Source organism: Nomascus leucogenys, chromosome 1a, assembly GCF_006542625.1.
Source record: "Nomascus leucogenys isolate Asia chromosome 1a, Asia_NLE_v1, whole genome shotgun sequence".
Classification (NCBI taxonomy): domain Eukaryota; kingdom Metazoa; phylum Chordata; class Mammalia; order Primates; family Hylobatidae; genus Nomascus; species Nomascus leucogenys.
The window spans coordinates 66,890,736-66,910,406 of record NC_044381.1 but is presented as its reverse complement, the minus strand read 5'-3'; the positions used below and the strand labels follow the sequence as shown (position 1 = coordinate 66,910,406).

General features: G+C 40.1%; 2 protein-coding genes across 6 annotated transcripts in view; both read left to right on the top strand.

The window, feature by feature from the left end:
• The window catches only part of SOS2 (SOS Ras/Rho guanine nucleotide exchange factor 2), a 113,672-nt gene extending 110,628 nt beyond the window's left edge, over nucleotides 1-3,044 (top strand). Inside the window, 3 exon segments of the mRNA XM_030810181.1 lie at nucleotides 1,150-1,259; nucleotides 2,695-2,793; nucleotides 2,795-3,044. Coding sequence (XP_030666041.1) covers nucleotides 1,150-1,259; nucleotides 2,695-2,793; nucleotides 2,795-2,890 — 305 coding nt within the window. The 3' untranslated portion in view covers nucleotides 2,891-3,044.
• Nucleotides 3,045-4,954: 1,910 nt separating this feature from the next.
• Nucleotides 4,955-15,972, top strand: VCPKMT (valosin containing protein lysine methyltransferase). Of its 5 annotated transcripts, XM_030810157.1 has the most exons (7): nucleotides 4,955-5,268; nucleotides 5,376-5,486; nucleotides 5,644-5,716; nucleotides 7,138-7,257; nucleotides 8,831-8,935; nucleotides 9,453-9,502; nucleotides 11,826-12,914. In XM_030810157.1, exons 1-7 carry the CDS (start codon nucleotides 4,988-4,990, stop codon nucleotides 11,893-11,895), a joined length of 810 nt encoding a protein of 269 aa, XP_030666017.1. In that variant the 5' UTR covers nucleotides 4,955-4,987; the 3' UTR covers nucleotides 11,896-12,914. The 5 variants fall into 5 exon arrangements, with proteins under 5 accessions (XP_030666017.1, XP_030666020.1, XP_003267706.1 ...); XM_030810160.1 differs by lacking the exons at nucleotides 9,453-9,502; nucleotides 11,826-12,914 and adding an exon at nucleotides 14,961-15,972; XM_003267658.3 differs by lacking the exon at nucleotides 9,453-9,502.
• Nucleotides 15,973-19,671: the final 3,699 nt, after the last annotated feature.

The following is a 19,671-nucleotide window of genomic DNA, read 5'->3' as shown; positions in this document are numbered from 1 at the left end:
CCCAGAAGTAACTGCAGAGCCACATGATCGGGATAGCAATTTTTGACGTCGAATAATTAGTTTGACATATCTACTTGGATGTCTCATAAGCAGTTCAGTTAGAGTGTTTAAGGTTAAACTTATCAACTTCTTTCCCAGTTAGCTCCTGTGTTCCCAATCTCAGTATAATGACAAATAAGATATACTTGCTGCCTTTGTAACAACTGTGTGAATATAGAGAGATCAAATGGGAAGTTGAACTATAGAAAAAATTAAAATGAAGATAGTAATTATTATATGTCTGGTTGATCTGTTTAGGAGTATTTTCCTGTCATTTATCATTTTGTAAATTTCCTTTAATGTAGTTATATAACATGTACATTATCAATGAGAGACTTGCAAAGACAAAGAGTTATGTGATATAACACTACCTTATGGGCTCCTATATGGAGGGTTTTATTACCTGTGTAGTGATGTGCCCAATCTTAGATGCTTCAAAAATATATGGTCTCTCAGGGTGCAGTGGCTCATGCCTGTAATCCCAGCACTTTGGGAGGCCGAGGTGGGCGGATCACAAAGTCAGGAGTTCCAGACCAGCCTGACCAACATGGTGAAACCCTGTCTTTACTAAAAATACAAAAATTAGCTGGGCGTGGTAGTGGGTACCTGTAATCCCAGCTACTCAGGAGGCTGAGGCAGGAGAATTGCTTGAACCCGGGAGGTGGAGGTTGCAGTGAGCCGAGATCGTGCCATTGCACTCCAGCCTGGGTGACAGAGTGGGACTCCGTCTCAAAAAAAAAAAAAAAAAAAAAAAAATATGGTCTCTGATTAGGATGGTCTTTCTTTGGAAGTTACTACAGTATATTTAGACATGTTTTGTTTTGATTTGTGGAAGGCTTTTCAGGGAGCAGAATCTCATTAATCATAATTAAAAAGTATACCTTCATTTAGCTGAAGTACCCATCATGCCCCAGGCACTGTGGTAGGTGCTAGAGACACAGAAATAAGTACACACTGCCCTCAGAAAGCTTACAATTTAATGGGGAAGATAGATAAACCAGTAGTTGATACAGTCTGACAAATGCCATGGTAGAAGTATCGATCACAAGCTGTGATAAAGGTTTGTCTTATACTGTGAATTGTGGTTAAACTAGTCTTTTTCTCCCCCAGAGTCTTTCTTTAGTTCATGTGGTAGTTTACATAAACTAAGTGAAGAGCCCCTGATTCCTCCTCCTCTTCCTCCTCGAAAAAAGTTTGATCAGGATGCTTCAAATTCCAAGGTAATCAATAGGACTTTACTCCAACTTATTCAAAGTTGTGAATCTTCAAAATAATGCCCAGTGTTATAAAGAATCTCTGAATTATACTTTGGCTACCATTTATGGTTTTTCAGCATTTGAGTTGTTGCATTTGAAAAATGCTTTTAGTTGTTTAATCCTTACAAAAACCTTTTCTAAATAAGAGGCTGGGCCGGGTGCGGTGGCTCATGCCTGTAATCCCAGCACTTTGGGAGGACGAGGCAGGCAGATCACCTGAGATCAGGAGTTCGAGACCAGCCTGGTCAACATGATGAAACCCCATCTCTACTAAAAATACAAAAAATTAGCTGGGTATGGTGGCAGGTGCCTGTGATTCCAGCTACTGGGGAGGCTGAGGCAGGAGAAGCGCTTGAACCTGGGAGGTGGAGTTTGCAGTGAGCCAGGATCGTGCCACTGCACTCCAGCCTGGGCAACAATTGCAAAACTCTGTCTCAAAAAAAAAGGCTGGTTGGGAGGCTGAGGCATGCGGATCACCTGAAGTCAGGAGTTCAAGACCAGCCTGACCAACATGGTGAAACCCTGTCTCTACTAAAAAATACAAAAATTAGCTGGGCATGGTGGTGGGCACCTGTAATCCCAGCTACTCAAGAGGCTAAGGCAGGAGAATCACTTGAACCCGGGAGGTGAAGGTAGGTTGCAGTGAGCCAAGATCGCACCATTGCACTCCAGCCTGGGCAACAGAGCAAGACTCCATCTCAAAAACTAAAACTAAAAATAAAAAAATAAAAAAGAGGCTGGAAGTACATTTTCTTTCTGGTACAGGTGGAAAAAAACTTTAGTAGTATTCTAAGTATTCTTCAAACTTTCAACTAATGCTTCTCAAAATTTTAAGGGTGCATCAGAATTACCTGAAAGGCTTGGTAAAATCAGATTGTGGAGCCGCACCTCCAGAGTTTCTGATTCAGTAGTCTAGGATGGGGCCCAAGAATTTGCTTTTCTAACAAGTTCCCTACTGATGCTGATGCTGTTGGTCCCTGGATCACACTTTGAGATCTACTGCTGTAAGCCTCATTGGAGAAAGTAGCAGTGGATGCCCAGTAAGCAGAAGCTAGACATTAAAGTCCTCTTGACATCGTGTCCTTTCATGTCTATAAAGCAATAAATTATTGTCACTTACCTACTATTATAATTAAAATACATAAATTTCTGAAATGTATACACAAAGCAAGATAAGGAGTTAGGGTCTAAGACTTAAATTAAAACATCTCATATATAAAAATATTAAACCCAGCCCTGAATTAAACTAGGAGTACTCATAATCTGATAATTAACCCAGATTAGTTTATTTTGAGCCTCTGAATTTAACTTGACACATAAAAATTTTTGAGACTTAAAAAAATTTTTTTTTAATTTTTCAGGAGAATAGAGTTATAATTTAATTACTTTTTTTTTTGAGGGAAATATGAAATCTGATGATGATCCTCCTGCTATTCCACCGAGACAGCCTCCTCCTCCAAAGGTAAAACCCAGAGTTCCTGTTCCTACTGGTGCATTTGATGGGCCTCTGCATAGTCCACCTCCGCCACCACCAAGAGATCCTCTTCCTGATACCCCTCCACCGGTTCCCCTTCGGCCTCCAGAACACTTTATAAACTGTCCATTTAATCTTCAGCCACCTCCACTGGGGCATCTTCACAGAGATTCAGACTGGCTCAGAGACATTAGTACGTGTCCAAATTCGCCAAGCACTCCTCCTAGCACACCCTCTCCAAGGGTACCGCGTCGATGCTATGTGCTCAGTTCTAGTCAGAATAATCTTGCTCATCCTCCAGCTCCCCCTGTTCCACCAAGGCAGAATTCAAGCCCTCATCTGCCAAAACTGCCACCAAAGACTTACAAACGGGAGCTTTCGCACCCCCCATTGTACAGACTGCCTTTGCTAGAAAATGCAGAAACTCCCCAATGACCTTAGCAATATGTAGTCATTGACACTGGAATGGTATTTGTAAAGTTTTTTTTAATTTATTCAAAAAAAGACATAGTATTTTAGTACTTTTTACAAATAATGCTCTTACAAAAATGCTACTGATCAAATAAGCTTTTAAGAATTGGAAAAATAAAAATACAGAAGTCCTTCACCATTATCCTCAGGTGATCAGTAGCATTGCCTTGTCTTGGATCCTCAGTGCTGCCAAAAGGCCAGTATAAAGAATTTATATTTGCACTGTAAACCCTGCAAAAATATGGTTTAAAGTGATATGATTGCACTGAAAAGGGATAGTGCTTTTGTGAAATTTTTCAAAGTTGAGTAATAGATGCCTTTTTAAGGCAGTGAATTTACACAAATATGGGAGGGGTATATGGTGTTACTGATTTTTAAACCTCTTTGACCATCTTCTAGTTTTTACTTCTAGTTTTTACATCTAGGAGAATTGTGAATAACACCAACTGTTCTTAAACTCTTTAATGCCATGTCTTAAATGCCGGTATTTGCTGCTGAAGACAAAAATGAAAAGTAGGATGAAAATAATAGAATGGCACTGTAAGTGTTTATTATTTTGTCAAAATGTAAACAAAGACTACATAACCCAATAATGGAGGGAAAAAGGGCATGTATCTCATTCAGATGTGCCTTTTGTTTTTGCAGACTATGATATCTTTAGCTAATGAATTGCCTATTGTTATGGAAAACAGTTAATATGCCATGTATGTACAGTTTTGTTTATATTGTATATTTAAAGATACTGCTAATAACCTATATAAATTTAAGTGACTTGAGGCCTATAATACAGTCTGCTACTTTACTAATTCATAAATTCAAAAAAAATTCTATGGCATAGGAACCAACTGCCTTGCCTTCAAGACCTAGTAACTTTCTCTATAAATCTCGTGTTAACTGAAATTTTTTTTAAATATATTTTTTAGATTGGTAATATTTAAACCAGCAAATACTTAAAGCTTTATTAAACGTTTCAATCAGATAAGTGAGTAATTTTATTTGCCATTTGGATGCCTTCGTTCAAAGTGATAGTGTTTTGCTGATAGTGCTGTAGCAGCAGTTGTAAAGTAGCCAAAAGCCACATTGTTTATTTACTGGTCTGTGGCCTTTTACTGTGCTTTGTATCAGAGTTCTTAACAAGATTAATAAATCACCCCAGTCTTAATTTTTAAAAGACTCTTAAAATATGTGTTTTCATTATAAGGAACAAAGGGAGAGATTGTTGAGTCCTGTAGACACACACACACACACACACACACACACACACACACACCATTTTGTCTTCACTGTTAAATGTGAGCTGCTGGCTTCTAGCAACCACCTTTATGAATTCATACAAAAAACTAGGAGCATACTAGGAACTTGAAAAGGAAGATTGTAAGAGTATTGCCATCTTTGGTAGGATCTTGAGAGTTGATTGCATTTAAGCCTTGTAACTGTGTGAATCAAGTCTCCAACTTGGTAAACCCTAAGGTTGGCTTTGTTTTTTAAAGAGTAGATTATAATAGTAGTTTTGTCTGGGAAAGTGATTTAAACGGCCTCTTCGTTAAGCCAAACGTGTGATTTAGGGTAGAGAGAGGGTGCCAAGCGCGGGGGAAGCTGGGGCCCCACGCTCGGCCCCGCCCAGGTAACGCTGCCTTCCGGGCTTTGTTAACGCGCAGGCTGCGGTGCCAACTCAGCCGCGGGCGGGGGGCGGAGCCGCAGGGCGGGGCGGTGCGCGTTGATGTGACGTCCCTGCGCGCGCCGTTTTATGTTGCCGGGCGCGATGGCCGCTACGCTGGAGTCCCCGCTGGAGGACCCACTGCGGAGCTTTGTGCGAGTTTTGGAGAAGCGGGATGGTACAGTGCTACGACTACAGCAGTATGGCTCCGGTGGCGTGGGTTGCGTTGTTTGGGACGCTGCCATTGTCCTTTCTAAATATCTGGAAACGCCCGAGTTTTCTGGCGACGGGGCCCACGCGCTGAGCCGGCGGTCGGTGCTGGAGCTGGGTTCGGGCACCGGGGCCGTGGGGCTCATGGCTGCTACCCTCGGGTAAGAGCTGGCGGGCGGGCGGGATGTGGGGACGCCTTCTTGCTGGGGAAATCCGGATTACAGGCTTTCCCCCCTGTGCCTACACCTCAGTCGACGTTATTTTATAGGGCTGATGTTGTAGTCACCGATCTTGAGGAATTGCAAGACTTGCTGAAGATGAATATTAATATGAACAAGCATCTTGTCACTGGTTCTGTTCAAGCCAAGGTACTGAAATGGTTTGTATGGCCTTTCAGCTTGTTTTAAGATATTGATTTGTAGTTTGTTTTAAATTGCGTTTCATTAAAAGGATGGAAGGGGACTTTCCGGTTCTTTATAAAACAAGATTATTTTGAATTATTAAAACAATTGAGATATTTGTTTGACATTTTTAAGGGGGGAAGAAATAGAAGGCTTTCCTTCTCCACCCGACTACATACTGATGGCCGACTGCATATACTATGAAGAGGTAAGTATCCAGTGAGTGAAGTCTCTTCATTTAGAAGATGAATCTTATTCCATGGATTCTAAAGCACACGTTTCTTCACATTTTAACATTTTTGAATCCGGGATTTGCCTTATAGTTGATGCAGTAAAAAGATAAAAGTCACCAGGGACCATATGTATATACGCTCATCATTATCATACCGACCTGGTGAAGTATGTTGAGAAAAGTGTTATATGCATTTTACTAGAGGCTTCTGTAAAAAATTTAAAGGATTTTGCCAATTGGATGTTATGAAAAGCCAAAATCCTCTCTTTTTCTCTTGGTTTGTTCCCACGGAACATGTTAACCATGACATTGAGAATTAAGTTGTAAATAATTCATTGTTCTTTTCTTTAAATATCAGTTTGGGCCGGGCGCGGTGGCTCACGCCTGTAATCCCAGCACTTGGGAGGCCACGGCGGGTGGGTCACCTGAGGTCGGGAGTTCGAGACCAGCCTGACCTACATGGCAAAACCCTGTCTCTACTAAAAATACAAAATCAGCCAGGCGTGGTGGTGCATGTCTGTAATCCCAGCTATTTGGGAGTCTGAGGCAGGAGAATCGCTTGAAACCCGGGAGGCGGAGGTTGCAGTGAGCTGAAATCACGCCATTGCATTCCAGCCTGGGCAACAAGAGCAAAACTCCGTCTCAAAAAAAAAAAAAAAAAAAAAATACATCAGTTTGTATAGTGTGGGCATCGATTATTTTAAAAATAATTAGCATTGAACCAAGTTAGGGTCAGATTTAACTTTGGTAGGGTAATTTGTTGATTATTTAAATCCCAAATTAGACTAAATAAAATTAAACTTTTAAGAGTAAAGTTGATTCCATTTGTTTTCCCATGAGAACTCCAAAATGCAGTCATCTGAATCCTTTTTCTGGAAACCAAAATCAGTACATGGTTTAGTTAACAGGAGCTTACCCAATCATCAGTTACAGAGGGGTTTTTGTTTTTTAAGATAGGGGTCTTGCTCTGTCACACATGTTGTAGTGCAGTGGAGTGATCATAGCTCACTGTAACCTCGAGCTCCTGAGGCTCAAGTAATCCTCCCATTCAGCCTCCTCAATAGCTAGGACTATAGGTGTGCAGCAGCATGCTGGCTAATCTTTAAGTTTTTTGTAAGGTGTCAGGGGGGTGGGGGTTGTCTCTCGCTATGTTCTCCAGGCTGGTCTTCAACTCCTGGTTTCAAGCGATCTTTCCACCTCTGCCTTCCAAAGTGTTGATATTATAGTTGTGAGCCACTACACCTAGCCTAGAGCTTTAATTACATGTGCTTTGTTGGATTGATTCAAAGATGGATAAATTGTAGGGGAGCTATAAATACCCCTGTACCTCCTCAACCTACTTTTAGAGTAGAAAAATTTTTAAATCATAAACAAAAAGTATATTCTTTTTTAAATAGTCTTTGGAGCCATTGCTGAAAACTCTAAAAGATGTCAGTGGATTTGAAACTCGTATTATATGTTGTTATGAACAACGAACAATGGGGAAAAATCCAGAAATTGAGAAAAAATATTTTGAGGTAAGTATTAAGTACTCTATTATCTTTGTAGTGATTTCCCTTCAGGGAGGCTGTATGTGTGTCTCTTCAAGTATATTATGGTAATTTTGGGTGGGGAAAATATTCTATTTGTGTGAAGCTGAGGAAAGGATCTTCACAGCCCATGATTCTACTGAGCTCCCCTTTTTCATCTTTTCTGATACTTGATTTCATTTCTAATTAGTTGATCTGTGGCTACAGAAGAATGTTAAATAATACTGGTGCCACTCCTTTTTAAGAACAGTTTTCAGTGTTTATTAAACATGATGCTGCCTTTGGGGAACATATTAATGATGTATGTGTTACCTTTGGATAATACATGATAGAAACGTGCAGGTGATAAGTTGTTTTTTTTTGTTTTTGTCTTTGTTTTGAGACAGTTTCACCCTGTAGCCCATGCCGGAGTGCAGTGGCACAGTCAGGGCTCACTGCGTCCTCAACCTCCTGGGCTCAAGTGATCCTCCTCCCTCAGCACCCCCCAAGTAACTGGGACTACAGGCGTGTACCACCACACCCGGCTAACTTTTTGTATTTTTTTGTAGAGATGGGGTTTTCCCATGTTGCCAAGTGATAAGTTTTTACTTCTGTGTTTTTCTCTACATATTTATGAAACCTCCAACCTAGATACCTGTCTATTTTTAGGGTCTTTTTTTTTTTTTTAACTTTTTGTTCTGAAGTAGTTAGAAAAGACTTACAGGAAGTTGCAGATATAGTATATAGGGTTTTATGTATCTGTCACCCTTCTTCCCCTAGTGATAACCCAAACCCTTTTTATGGGCACAAATCTATCACATTGTGAGTGACTCCTTTTGAGGGTACATCTATATAGGCCTGCAGTTTTGTCTGCTGAAAGGACTACTTTGGTTTAATGAGAAAGCAGGTATATGACTGCCTCAGGTAACATATACTAAAATGTTTATTTTCATGTTTTTCTCGAATATGAAAAATGTTCATGAACTTTTGAAATGATGCATAATGAAAATTTCGTACTGTTAAACAGCTTTTATTGGGGTAAAGCATATGTAAAATGCATATGTATCAGTCAAGTGCTGAGCTTAATTTTTCATATGTATACACCCAAGTAACTACTTACCAACATAAAGATAGAGGACATTTTCAGGATGTTGGAAGGTTTGCACACTGCCCTTTCCCAGGCAATACTCCTCAAAAGGTAACCACTGGCCAGGCGCGGTGGCTCACGCCTGTAATCCCAGCACTTTGGGAGGCCTAGATGGGAAGATCACGAGGTCAGGAGTTTGAGACCAGCCTGGCCAACATGGTGAAACCCTTTCTTTACTAAAAATACAAAAATTAGCTGGGTGTGGTGTTGTGCACCTGTAATCCCAGCTACTTAGGAGGCTGAGGCAAGAGAATCACTTGAACCCAGGGAGGCAGAGGTTGCAGTGAGCCAAGATCGTACCACTGTACTCCAGCCTGGGTGACTGAGTGAGACTCTGTCTTAAAAAAAAAAAAAAGTAACCACCATTCTGACTTCTGTCACCCACAGGTCAGTTCATATTATTGAATTTGAAGTATGTCTGTTTTAAATTTATAGCTCCTTCAGCTAGATTTTGACTTTGAAAAAATTCCTTTGGAAAAACATGATGAAGAGTATCGAAGTGAAGATATTCATATTATATACATCAGAAAGAAAAAATCGGTAAATAACATTCTCAGTTCTTCATTCTCCAAGGAGGTTTCATCAGCTGGACACTATTTCAGGGCATATGTGTGGTATGGGCGTTGATTTTGATGTGGAGAAACAGCCAGAATGATTCACTGGACTCAGGCAGTAACTTTAGTGTCAAGATAGTTTAATCTATCTTGCCTTGGGTTTTTGCTCTAAAGCCAGGCTTTTTTTTTTTTAATTGTATTTTTTAAGTAGAGACACGTTTCACCGTGTTGCCTGGACTGGTGTCGAACACCTGGGCTCAAGTGATCCGCCCACGTCGGCCTCCTGAAGTTCTGGGATTACAGGCATCAGCCACCATACCTGGCCAGGCTTCTCTTTTAAAGGCCTTTTCCAGCTTCTCCGTAGACGTAAATTGTATAGCTCTATAATTGGGTATTACCTCAGACAAGTGATTAGCTATTTATAAGTTTCTTTTATCTCTGTGAGATTTTAAAATGCCTTCTCTTACCTTTGTGAACTTTTCCTTATTAAAAATTGTTTACAGAAAATGAAATATAACAAGGCAGATGAGTCCATAAAAGATAAATGCACTCAGTTAAGTAGAATTTATGTATCTTCCCCCTTCTTGGTGCATGTTTTATCCTGTATAACAATCACATTTTATGCAGGTTGCCTCAGTGGCGCCTAGGGTTTGACCTGTAGAAAGAGGGAAGAATTGTACTTCATCCTTTTTTTTTTTTTTGAAACAGGGTCTCACTCTGTCATCCAGGCTGGAGTACAGTGGTGCAATCTCGGCTTGCTGCAACCTCTGCCTCGTGGGCTCGAGAAGTGATCCTCCCACCTCAGCCTCCTGAGTACCTAGGACCATAGGCATGCACCACCATGCCCAGCTAATTTTTGTATTTTTTTTTTTGTAGAGACGGGGTTTCGCCATGTTGTCCAGGCTAATTTTGCACTCCTGGACTCCAGTGACCTGCCCGCCTTGGCCTCCCAAATTGTTGGGATTACAGGTGTGAGCTGCTGCGCCTGGCCTTTCATCTATTTTTGTATTCCCAGCACCTTTGGTATATGTGACTAGCGTAAGGCGCAGGAAGGTGATTACTTTTATGAATTAAGGATGCTAGATTCAATAAGCCCACATTTTTCTATCATCTTTGCTTTGATTATGTTTGTGATAAAGTTTTCTGATTATATGAATTCTAGTCAAAAGCAAATAAAACTTAGTTTTAGGGAACAGAAGTAGGTGTTAGGACTAAATCTAAGTAAAAAGGCAGCAGTGGGATTATTCAGATTAACATTTATGTGGCATGGTGCCACAGATAAAAAAAACTGTTTTGTTTTTTAAGGGATCCGGTTTTAACTGAAGCTGTTGTGCAGTTTTAAAAGTAGAATTTTTTGGAGGCATAAAGATTTTGTGTTTCCTGAATATAAAGGCTTTTGTTTTTTGGCCAAAAAAAAAAAAAAAAAAAAAATTATTTTTTAGTTGATGTAATTCACATACCATAAAATTCACGCTTTTAAGGTGTACAATTTGGTGATTTTTAGTATATTCACATAGTTGTGTAAATCACCGCTTTCTAATTTTAAACGATTTCAACCCCCAGAGAAGCCTCTTACCCATTAGCAGTCACTCCCTGTTAACCCCATCCCCAGCTGCTGGCAACCACTAATCTCTTTATGGATTTGCCTATTCTGCACATGTCATATGTAACAAGTCACATATTGTGTGGCCTCTTGTGCCTGTCTTCTTTCACTCAGCACAGTATTCTCAAGCCTCATCTACATTGTAGCACACATTGGCACCTAACTCCTTTTTGTGGCTGAATAGTATTCCTTTATATGGCTATACCACACCTTATCCATCCATTGACGAGATGAATAATGCTGCTATGAACATTCATCTACAAATTTATGTGAGAACATGTTTTCAGACCTCTTGAGTATATACCTAGAGGAATTGCAAGGTTATATGGGAACTCTGTTTAACTTTTTGAAGACTTGCCAAACTGTGTTCCAAATCTACCATACCATTATACATTCTCACCAGCAGTGGATGAGGGTTCCAGTTTTCTCCACATTTTTACCAACATTTGTTAATTATACCCATCTCACTGGGTATGAGATAGTCTCTAAACTGTGGTTTTCATTTCTCTAATGACTAATGATGTTGGGTATCTTTTCTGTATTTAGAAGAAATGCTTGGCCCATTTTCAGATTGATTTATTTGTCTTTTTACTTTTGAGTTGTGAGAGTTCCTTATACATTCTGAATACTAGACACTTACAGATGCATTATTTGTGAATATTTTCTCCCATTCTGTGGGTCATCTTTTCATTTTCTTGATAGTGTGTCTTTTATTTTCTTAATTTATTATTTTCTTATTTTTCTTTTGAGACAGAGTCTCGCACTGTCATCCAGTCTGGAGTGCAGTGGCATGATCTTGTCTCAGTGCAACCTCTGCCTCCCAGGTTCAAGTGATTCTCCTGTGTGAGCCTCCCAAGTAGCTGGGACTACAGGCATGTGCCACGACGCCCGGCTAATTTTTTTGTATTTTTAGTAGAGATTGGGTTTCACTATGTTGGCCAGGCTTGTGTCGAACTCCTGGCCTCAAGTGCTCTGCCGCCTCAGCCTCCCAAAGTGCTGGGATTACAGGTGTGAGCCACCACACCCGGCCTATGGTGTGTCTTTTGAAGCACAAGTATTTTAATTTTGATAATGTCCAATGCATCTGTTCTTTCTTCAGTTGCTTGTTAGGTGTCAGCAAAGAACCATTATAAACATGCATGGTTGTTCACTTGAATTGCATGTAGCCACTGTTAGGCATACTAGGCATTATGAGGCATATTAGGCATTATTAAATACCCAGTAAATAGTTTGTGGTAAATCAATCTTTTAAGTTTCCTTTTTTTTCTTATAGAAATTTCCATCGTGAATCCTTTAATCATCTTACCCAAGCCTCTAACAACCTGGGTAAACTAAAGATGTGAATAGAGCATGTGAATATGGCATGGGAAGATTGTGTTCACAGATTTTTTTCCGGCACGTCCTTAGAAATCCGACGTATAGATGACGACCACCAGGGGCGGCCTGCAATAACGAAAAATGCCTGCTTGCCTGCCTGCCTGCCAATGGCCCTGAATCCAGCTTAGGTTACTTAGTTCAGCATCAAGTTCTACTTAAATGTTGGGAATCAGTTATTCAAATAAAAATTGGTATTGAGGCGAGGCTAAAATCTGCCAAAAACAGTGAACCAACATGATTGACTTGACCTTTTATAGGAAACTAGACATAAATTTCTGAAGAGAACTATCTGCTATTATATAATGTTTTAAATTCAAACTAGTAAATTTTAGTTTATCTTCAAAGTTTAAAAGGTTTTCATTTTGTACATAATTATATAATATTTATCATTTGTATTTTCCACTTCATTTCTTTTAAAATATCTTTAATACTTAAATGTTCTTTTAATTTTAAAAAGAACTGAGATATTGTCTTGTGTACTTACATTGGCTAAAGTTTTCTTTTCTTCCACCATACATACCTATGTGATTTAATCAGTAAATTGTACTGTAATGAGTTGCTAAGAAGACAAATCAGAAGATTGGAGGAGCAAAAGATATCTTTACAGATTTTTCATTTGAGAATGGAGTGAGAATAGAAAGACCAGTTTCAGGCTTATGCACTTATGTGGCTCATGCACTTTTCTTTATGTATATGTTCCAGGAAAATCTGGCTTAAAAATACTGGTATTAACTTGTTTACATGAAGCAGTGAAAGGTTTTTGAATAACTACAAATGTAGTTCTATATGTATATACCAAATGAATTTTTGTTCTGTCTCTCTGTTTTATGTTATGAAGCCATTCACTCATATACAATAATCTGTCAAGGACTTTAATCATACTTGTTCCAAAGAGTAGTAACCAGATGGAATTCTGGTGTTTACAGGCATTGGTGCTAGATGGTACATTTTATGTGTTAAAATAAACATTGTTTTTGAGACCTTGTGACTGAATATCAGAAATACCTTTGAAGAAAGTGAACATCTAAACAGTTAACAAAGAGCAAAAGCAGCCCTATTTAGAGACATTAAGGGTACAAGTCAAGAAATCAGTTCATTCCTTTCAGGTTTATTTCAGTCTTAAAAGTTTCTTTGCTAGTTTTTGGTTTGTTTTTTTCTTTCCCCCAAAATACTTTGTTCATACTGTCCTTAGCATTTCATTAAGCAGTTTGCAAGGCAGTGTAACCTAAATGTATGGTGCTTTGTGAGGTACAGATAGTGATAGCTGTTATTAATGATGTCTTAGGACAAATGACCACTTTTTAGCTTGTTTTATAGCATTATGAAATTTGTAAAAATAAGTTTGACCTTGACTATACTAGTCCACCCAGGTTCCTTAAATGTCTTTTCACCCTCCGGTTTTTAGGCCCTCCTGCTTTCTCTTTTTTTTTTTTTATTTTTTTTATTTTTTTGAGACAGGGTTTTGTTCTGTTGCCCAGGCTGGAGTGCAGTAGTGGCACAATCTTGGCTCACTGCAGCCTACCCCCAGGCTCAGACGATCCTCCTACCTCAACCTCCTTAGTAGCTGGAACTACAGGTGTGCCACCATGGCTGGCTAGCTTTGTTGTATATTTTGTAGAGCCAGGGTTTCATCATGTTGCCCAGACTGGTCTGTAATTCCTGGAGCCAAGTGATCCACCCTCCTTAGCCCCCCAAAGTGATGGGATTACTAGCCATGAGCCACTGCACCTGGCCCTCTCTTTTAATACACACTATCTATGGGTCTTTGGCCTGAAGTGCCCCTTGATTTTACTCTATGAAAACCCAGCTCTTTTAGTTCAGAAAAATGAAACTTCACTAATTTCCTGGAGGAGTTGGGCTGAAGTCGGCCTCTATGCAACTTTGCCAAAATCACTCTTGCTTGACTCCCTCCTCCTTCCTGTTCGGCCATTCCCATTCCTTTACTTAACTTTGATAAATCATTTGCATACATTCCTCTCTATCTGCTTCTGGAGAACTCACCTAAATACTGACTGTAGAGGAAATTTGTAATTGAAAGTCAAATAGGCCCCATGCGCGGTGGCTCACGCCTGTACGCCGAGGCAGGCAGATCTCCTGAGGTCGGGAGTTGGAGACCAGCCTGGCCAACATGGTGAAACCCTGTCTCCACTAAAAATACAAAAATTAGCCTGGCATGGTGGCGTGTGCTGTAATCCCAGCTACTTGGGAGACTGAGGCAGGAGAATAGCTTGACCCCGGAGGTGGAGGCTACCGTGAGCTGAGATGGAGCCACTGCACTCCAGCCTGGGTGACAGAGCAAGACTCCGTCTCAAAAAAAAAAAAAAAAAAAAAAAGTCAAATAGGATATCTTTCCTGTTCTGGAATAAGGCCAAAACTGAAGTCAAGGTGCCAATCCTCACATTGTAAGATTCGACCAGTGGTGGTTAGGACCAGTGAGTGCTACAGGGCTTACTGAAGGTGGCCAGTTCAGAGAACATGCTCCATCACCAACCACTATTCCACAGACATCTGGGGAGCTTTGGAAGAGGTCTCCTTTTGGAGGAGTCCATTGTTAGGGAATGTAATTTAGTCTTTTGGGCTTTCGAATGTGGAGAGGTAACAGGTTGTACCTGCACTCACAAACCACAGGAGGAGGCTGGGTGATGTGGCTCATGCCTGTAATCCCAGCACTTGGGGAGGCCAAGGCAGGCAGATCACTTGAGCCCAGGAGCTTGAGACCAGGCTGGGCAACATAGCAAGACCTTGTTTCTATAAAACATACAAAAAATTACCTGGGTGTGGTGGTGTACACCTGTAGTCCCATCCATACTAGGGAGGCTGATGTGGGAGGTTCATCTGAGCCCAGGGAGGTTGAGACTGCAGTGAGCCATGATTGCACCACTGCACTCCAGCCTGGGTGACAGTGAGACCGTATCTCAAAAAAACAAAACCACAGGAGGAAGGCCTGAGGAAGTAACTCGAGATTCGAGATGCTTGCATGTATGGGAGACCAGTATTTCTCTTTCTGGTTAGATTTGTGTTTACCCACCAGCAGCAGATTCCAAAGCATGGAGATAGAATTGGAGGAGTGATGTGGGAACTGTAAGGCCGAGGGGTATTGAAGATGCACCCTGCCAGCCTGAGAAATGATGCATGAATTGAGGGTTAGAAGACTTCTGCAACAACATGAAGGAGGGGATGACGTGGTTTAAAAGGCAAGTGCAACGGATGAGGTGATGCCACTAGCTGGGGCTCAGCCAGGACACAGCTAATTCCCAAATCCCAAGGGACTGCCAATGCCTTGGCCTCTGGGCGAGTGTGGGTTGCCTCTGCACAATGCAGCTCGTAAACCACTTATCAGAATGCAGTTATAGCCAATGAGGGAAAGGGTTGCAACCCCACAGTAAGGCAGTGTTTCTCAAACCAGGCTGCACGTGGAAAATTAAAAGCACACAAAACGCATGTCCAGGCCCTATCCCAGTCCAGTTTAATCAGAGGCATAGTATTTTTATTAAGGGGTTCCAGATGGTCTTAATGTTTGCCTTAAATTGAGAACCACTGCAACAAGGAAACCTCTTTTAGCATCTACTTCCCAAGGAGAAGAGAGCAAAGAAAGAAGAAAGTATATAAAAAGCAAACCATCTGTGAATAGAGTGGGCCTGTAGTACATATGGACAAAAAACCACTTGGAATCGGATGTGGAACCTTGTATGAAATAGGAGGTTTTAAAATAAACAGGACTGAGCTTTGGAAACGGAAATAGACTGTAAATATAATCTGAAAATTTAGAGAATCTGGCCAAGAAGGCAGAGGTGATGGATGCTACTCAAGAAGGAAGGGGGATTCGACAGTTAAAAATTGTTGCAGGTCCAGTCTCCAATGACTTGAGTCTCTTCTGTACACCAGTTATAACTTTAAATGTCTTTGAGGTTGCATAACTTTGCATTTTAATCTGCCACAGTTTATAACCAAGGGTCCATGGATCATATGTTAGGTGAAGTTGGAAATGAAATTAGTTTTTTGTTGTTTTGTTCTGTTTTGAGACAGACTCTCACTCTGTCACCCAGGCTGGATTGCAATGGTGCGATCTTGGCTCACTGCAACCTCCGCCTCCCAGGTTCAAGCGATTCTCCTGCCTCAGCCTCCGAAATAGCTGGGATTGCAGGCACCTGCCACCACACCCAGCTAATTTTTGTATTTTTAGTAGAGATGGGGTTTCACCTGTTGGTAAAGCTGGTCTCGAGCTCCTGACCTCAAGCAATCCACCCACCTCAGCCTCCCAAAGTGTTGGGATTACGTGCGTGAGCCACTGCACCTGGCCTAGGTTATTTTAAAGTAAGAACTATTAATCCAGAATGTTAGTGGGAATTTTTTTATACACAGCGTATCTTTTAATTTTTTTCTTACCTTTCTTGAAAAATTCCTTGTTAAATTATGCGAAATATGATGTGACAGATTATAGGTATTTTAATTTAAAGGAGAGTATGGGTTATAGAAACATCTGTTGTTCTAAAGGCCCCCTGTAGATGGCATTGCTTGACTTTGTCTTTTAATGTTTTATAGCAAGGAAGTTGTTAAAATAGAATCTACTTTGAAATGCAATCACATTTTAAAGGTGAACGAAATTAGATTAAAAAGAATAAGTCTACCTTTTGAGTTACTTTCAGAAGATAACACAGGGTAAGTAAAACAAGTATTTTTCTTGTAAAATTGTATTTGGTTTATCTTTCCGTTTCTTTCTGATATGCCTTTTGAATATCATTCATAAGGCTACGTTATTACAATTTATAAAACATTTTCTCTGCTATCGATACCTTCTGTGAAAAGAAGACAGATATTTAAGAGGCTAAATTAATTCAAGTGACGTTCTGAAAATTAAAATTCATCTTGAAAGCAGCTTTCACATAATCATGATTTTACATCTGAGACACTTAAAACTTCTCATTTTAATTAGTTTTTCAAAGCAGTTTTTTTTGTTTTTTTTTTTGTTTTGTTTTGTTTTCAATAGAGTAAGTGGTAGTTCTTACTTCTGAAGGCTGAAGTTCTGTCTTTGGTTCCCACAGTCCTGTAGGCACAGGCCAGGTATTTGACTTTTGGGTTTTCTTTTTTCTCAGGAAACATCAGGATTTGAAAGAGTTTTGATTCATTGATAACAAACATCGTTAGAGGAGAATATTCAGTTTTCATACCATAAAGACCTTCACTCTAATAGAAATACAGAAAAAGAAGACTGTTGCAACAATATCTTACTGAAAATTAATGGAAAAGCTAAGTTTTTACTTTCCATAATATTGGGTAGGAAAGCAATAAATTCTCAAGGCGTTTTCACCAGTTAAAGTTTAAACCATTAGATATTTGAGGTTGTTCAAGACATTGAAGTTCTTACGTGTTGGTGAAGTTCTGTGAGTCCCCATCAACTGTGAGATACATTCTAAGTCATTGATTATTAATAACAAGATGCTATCATTTGCAAATGATAAACCTAAAATATGGTAGAGCAAATTATCTCCATGATAATGTTTTGCTCACGTGCATTCTGAAAACAGTGTCAGCACAGAGGCTCTGAGACCAGATTATCTGGGTTTGAATCCCAGTGCTACCACTTACTAGCTGTGTGACCTTGAAGTTACTTAAACTCTGTGTGCCTCAGTTTCCTCATATGTAAGGTAAAGATCATAATATCTTATAGGTTGCTGTGAAGATTAAATTAGTCACATACATGTAATGTACTTAGGTACCAGGTACATAGTAAGTGTTCAATAAATGTGACTGTAGTTGGGATGGAATTACAGGTGGGCACTTGGAAAATATGCATAATGCAAGTCAGTTTTGTCTGTTGCAGTGTGAAATCTGGGCACCTTTTTGAGAGTATAGGATGCATGTAAACATTGCTGCCCAGTCACAGTGGGAATGGCAGCTGGGATGGGAGGAGGTTGAGAACATTGTTATACAACATGTACTATTATTTAAACAAATAACAATCTTAGAAAAATAAAGAAGATAGGGGGAAGAAAATTTTTGTTCACTGTTCATTTTTACAGTTTGAAAGCAACTGCCACGAGCATTCAAAGGCCAATAGGGACAGAGCAAATCCTCGTTTCTAAATATGGGAGCCTGGGTTTGCTGGCTGGAGCTCCAAGATTAACATTCCACCGCCCTGGACCCTTACTCAATTCTTCCTTCCACGGTTGTTTGCTAAACCTGAGACCAGATAGGTAGCAGGCCATTAAAGAACAGCAGAAAGTCATTTTTCTGAAGTCTGAGACTTGATCTGTCTGCATAACGATATTTTCAGAGTTTAGATTTATTAACTCTAAAAGAGCAATATGACTTTAAAATATGTTTGTAGCGGTTGTTTCTTGCCTAAATAATCTTTCACTGTGTAATGAGTGCGTGTGTGGGATGCAGGACTTAACTAATTCCTCAGGCTAACTGACCATGTCTTTTACTAACAGACAAGAATGACAAAACCTTGGATTGTGTCTGTTTCTCCATCAGCCAGTGTAAAGTGGCACATAAGCTTTACTTCAGAAGGGGTGTCCAATCTTCCCTGGGCCACACTGGAAGGAGAAGAATTGCCTTTGGGCCACACATAAAATACACTAGTGATAGCTGATGAGTTTAAAAAAAAATTGCAAAAGGTTTATGAATTTGTGTTAGTCCACATTCAAAGATGTCCTGGGCCATATGCAGCCCATGAGCAGTGGGCTGGACAAACTTGCTTTCTGCTTCTGCATTATATTAAACTTGCAAGGCCTTTCTGCTTGCAATTAATGGAAAATATTGTCGTGAATACTAAATAGGTGGTCTTAATTTTTAGAAACCTTTATACATTACCTATAATACAGTAACATTTTGTTGAATTAATTCACATTTTTTAATTTTCACAGGTTGAAAACAAGGATATTTCCTCCTTGCAAAGCACAATTAAAATGTTTGTAAAAGGGCTGGCCCAGATGCAGTTTTTATCGGCTTAAACGTTTGAGTAGTTAACAAATTCCTTTCAGGTTATTAGTTCTAATGAGGTACCACTGACAGTCTTTTGATGGGTCAGTGCTGTTAAATACTTTTGGGTTTTTTGTTGTTGTTTGTTTGTTTGAGACAGAGTCTCACTGTCACCCAGGCTGGAGTGTAGTAGTGCAATCTTGGCTCACTGCAACCTCCACCTCCCAGGTTTAAGCTATCTTCCTACTTCAGCCTCCTGAGTAGCTGGGATTACGGGCACGTGCCACCATGACCGGCTAAGTTTTATATTTTTTGTAGTGATGGGGTTTGGCCGTGTTGCCTAGGCTGATCTCAAACTCCTGAGCTCAAGCAATCTGCCTGCTTTGGCCTCCCAAGTTGCAGGGATGAGCTACCACACCTGGCCTTGAGTAATTTTTTAAAAGTTACCTTTAACTCAGATTTGTTAATCTGCTGAAGTCCAGGCATTAACGATGTGAGTTCCAGGTGCTTGTGTTGGTTCGTGATTGTTTGACAAATCATTGCCAGAGTTTTATGTATACAGTACAAACAATCTCATGTATCTACATTCAGTACTCAACCTTGTTCTTTTAAGGAATGTGTCCTGATAACCTGCTTGTGCCTCATGCACAGTACAGCAATGTACTGAGGTGCTACATATACAAATTACTTTTTTTTTTTTTTTTTTGAGATGGAGTTTCACTCTTGTTGCCCACGCTGGAGTGCAATGGCGCAATCTTGGCTTACCGCAACCTCCGCCTCCCAGGTTGAAGCGATTCTCCTGCCTCAGCCTCCCTAGT

Coding starts and splice junctions, on each gene's coding strand:
- VCPKMT (XM_030810154.1), top strand. CDS start 4,988: ATGTTGCCGGGCGCGATGGCCGCTACGCTGGAGTCCCCGCTGGAGGAC. Junction 5,717..7,137: donor ACTGCATATACTATGAAGAG/GTAAGTATCCAG, acceptor TTTTTTAAATAG/TCTTTGGAGCCATTGCTGAA. Junction 8,936..9,452: donor ACATCAGAAAGAAAAAATCG/GTAAATAACATT, acceptor AATTGTTTACAG/AAAATGAAATATAACAAGGC.